Source organism: Triticum dicoccoides, chromosome 2B (assembly GCF_002162155.2).
Source record: "Triticum dicoccoides isolate Atlit2015 ecotype Zavitan chromosome 2B, WEW_v2.0, whole genome shotgun sequence".
NCBI lineage: Eukaryota > Viridiplantae > Streptophyta > Magnoliopsida > Poales > Poaceae > Triticum > Triticum dicoccoides.
In genome coordinates, this window is record NC_041383.1 from 4,911,904 (window position 1) to 4,913,644 (window position 1,741).

General features: G+C 45.3%; 1 protein-coding gene across 2 annotated transcripts in view; it reads left to right on the forward strand.

Moving 5' to 3' along the window:
* Positions 1 to 234: 234 nt before the first annotated feature.
* The window catches only part of LOC119361684 (ABC transporter B family member 4-like), a 12,518-nt gene continuing 11,011 nt past the window's right edge, over positions 235 to 1,741 (forward strand). Inside the window, exon 1 of one of the 2 annotated variants that reach the window (XM_037626814.1) lies at positions 235 to 479. In XM_037626814.1, coding sequence (XP_037482711.1) covers positions 243 to 479 — 237 coding nt within the window. In that variant the 5' untranslated portion in view covers positions 235 to 242. The remainder of the gene's footprint in view (positions 480 to 1,741) is intronic. The other variant, XM_037626815.1, reaches the window with a different exon arrangement.

The following is a 1,741-nucleotide window of genomic DNA, read 5'->3' on the forward strand; positions in this document are numbered from 1 at the left end:
ATACAGCATCTATAAAATATTCAACGAGAAGGTGTCCTAATCAAGAATAAACGCTTTCTAATCCAGTTACGTCATACCCTAATATTTGTTGTTAGTGGAGCATAACTAATACTACTCTACTCTGGCAACAGGGTGTGCAACGCTACAATATTTCCTCCACCTCCACTCATTGGCCTGCCCCATAAATACCCTGCAAATGAGCAGAAGAAGAAATGTGAGAAGTATATACACAAATTAAAGCAATGGACGCGGCAGCAGTTGGTGCCGAGGGAGAGGAGAACGCGGGGCAGCACCAGAAGGTGTCCTTCATGGGGCTGTTCCGGCATGCCGACGGCAAGGACCAGCTGCTGATGCTGGTCGGCACGGTGGCCGCGCTGGCCAACGGCATGACCACGCCCCTCATGACTGTCTTCTTCGGCGACGTCCTCGACGCTTTTGGCGGCGCCACCGACGACAACGTCCTCCAGCGCGTCAACAAGGTAAGCCCCGATCGTCTCACACGCTCAGCTTCCATTGTTGCAGGTTTATTGGCATATATATACAACGTATATATTATACCTTGTTGCAACTTTGTCGTCCATGTTATATATCCTAGAAAGCGTGCAATCACTTCTACCTCCTCCGTCCTATAATATAAGAGCGTTTTTGACACTGCACTTGGGACGGAGAGAGTCTCGCTTGAAGCATCTTCCTTCGAGCTACTACAGACCAACCTCCTTAGCCATTTTAGCGAACTCATGCGCTACGTAATTAATTTTAGTCACATTTCTCTAACTTGGACTCATAGTAGAAGGTGACCTCCTGCCTTTGTTGAGCCCTTTTGACCCATAGCTGTATACTCCCTCCGTTCCAAAAATATATATAGTAAAATTTTCTATAAACTTGGTCAAACCATAAAATGTTTGATACATGACAAACCTAAAGCTTCAAATATTTTGGGACCGAGGAAGTATGAGATAAAAATTAGTTAGGCTATCAGTGAGCCTTTTTATTATCTGGCCATGTAAATAGCTAAAAAACAAATAATTGTCAACTGTCATATTGGTCTTTAACGTGCGAGTCCATATTTGATGCTTTATGCGTCAAAATGCTGGGGAAATGCCCAGAAGGCTCCTCCATAGACCGGCTCAGGGAGGCCTCTTGTTCACGTTATTGAAACTTTGCTTCTGGCGATTTTTTCTGAAATCACTAGTTAAGGAGTACTCGTTGCGAAGATCATTCCAATTCCCCAGGTTACGACAAGTGGCGCGTTGCATGTGCGCCACTTGTCGCAACCTGGGAGTTTTTTCTTTTTTCGTAGATCCATTTATTCAAAATGTTTTATTTCTTAAACCGTGCGTCCAAATCTTGAACCGCTTTCGCCCTTGGATTCCTCGCGTCGAGATCTTCAAAACTAGATCTATGTTGATAGGTTTTGACGAACTTTTTTTCAGGAAAAAAAACGGACGAAAAAGCCGAACCGGGAGCATGGGTTTTTCCCTTTCCGAAAGAGGCACGCCCGTGCATCTGACGAAATCACAACCGTGCCTCTCACGGAAGCAAAACCGTGACTCTCGCGAAAAAAATAAAAAACACGTTTTTCTTCATTTCCGAGGAGGCACGCCCGTGACTCTCGCGAAAGCCCAACCGTGTCTCTCGCGGAAGCAAAACCGTGACTCTCGCGAAAGGAAAAAAAACAGAAAACGTGTTTTTTTCGTTTCTAAGAGGCACGGCCGTGACTCTCGCGAAAGAACAATCGTGC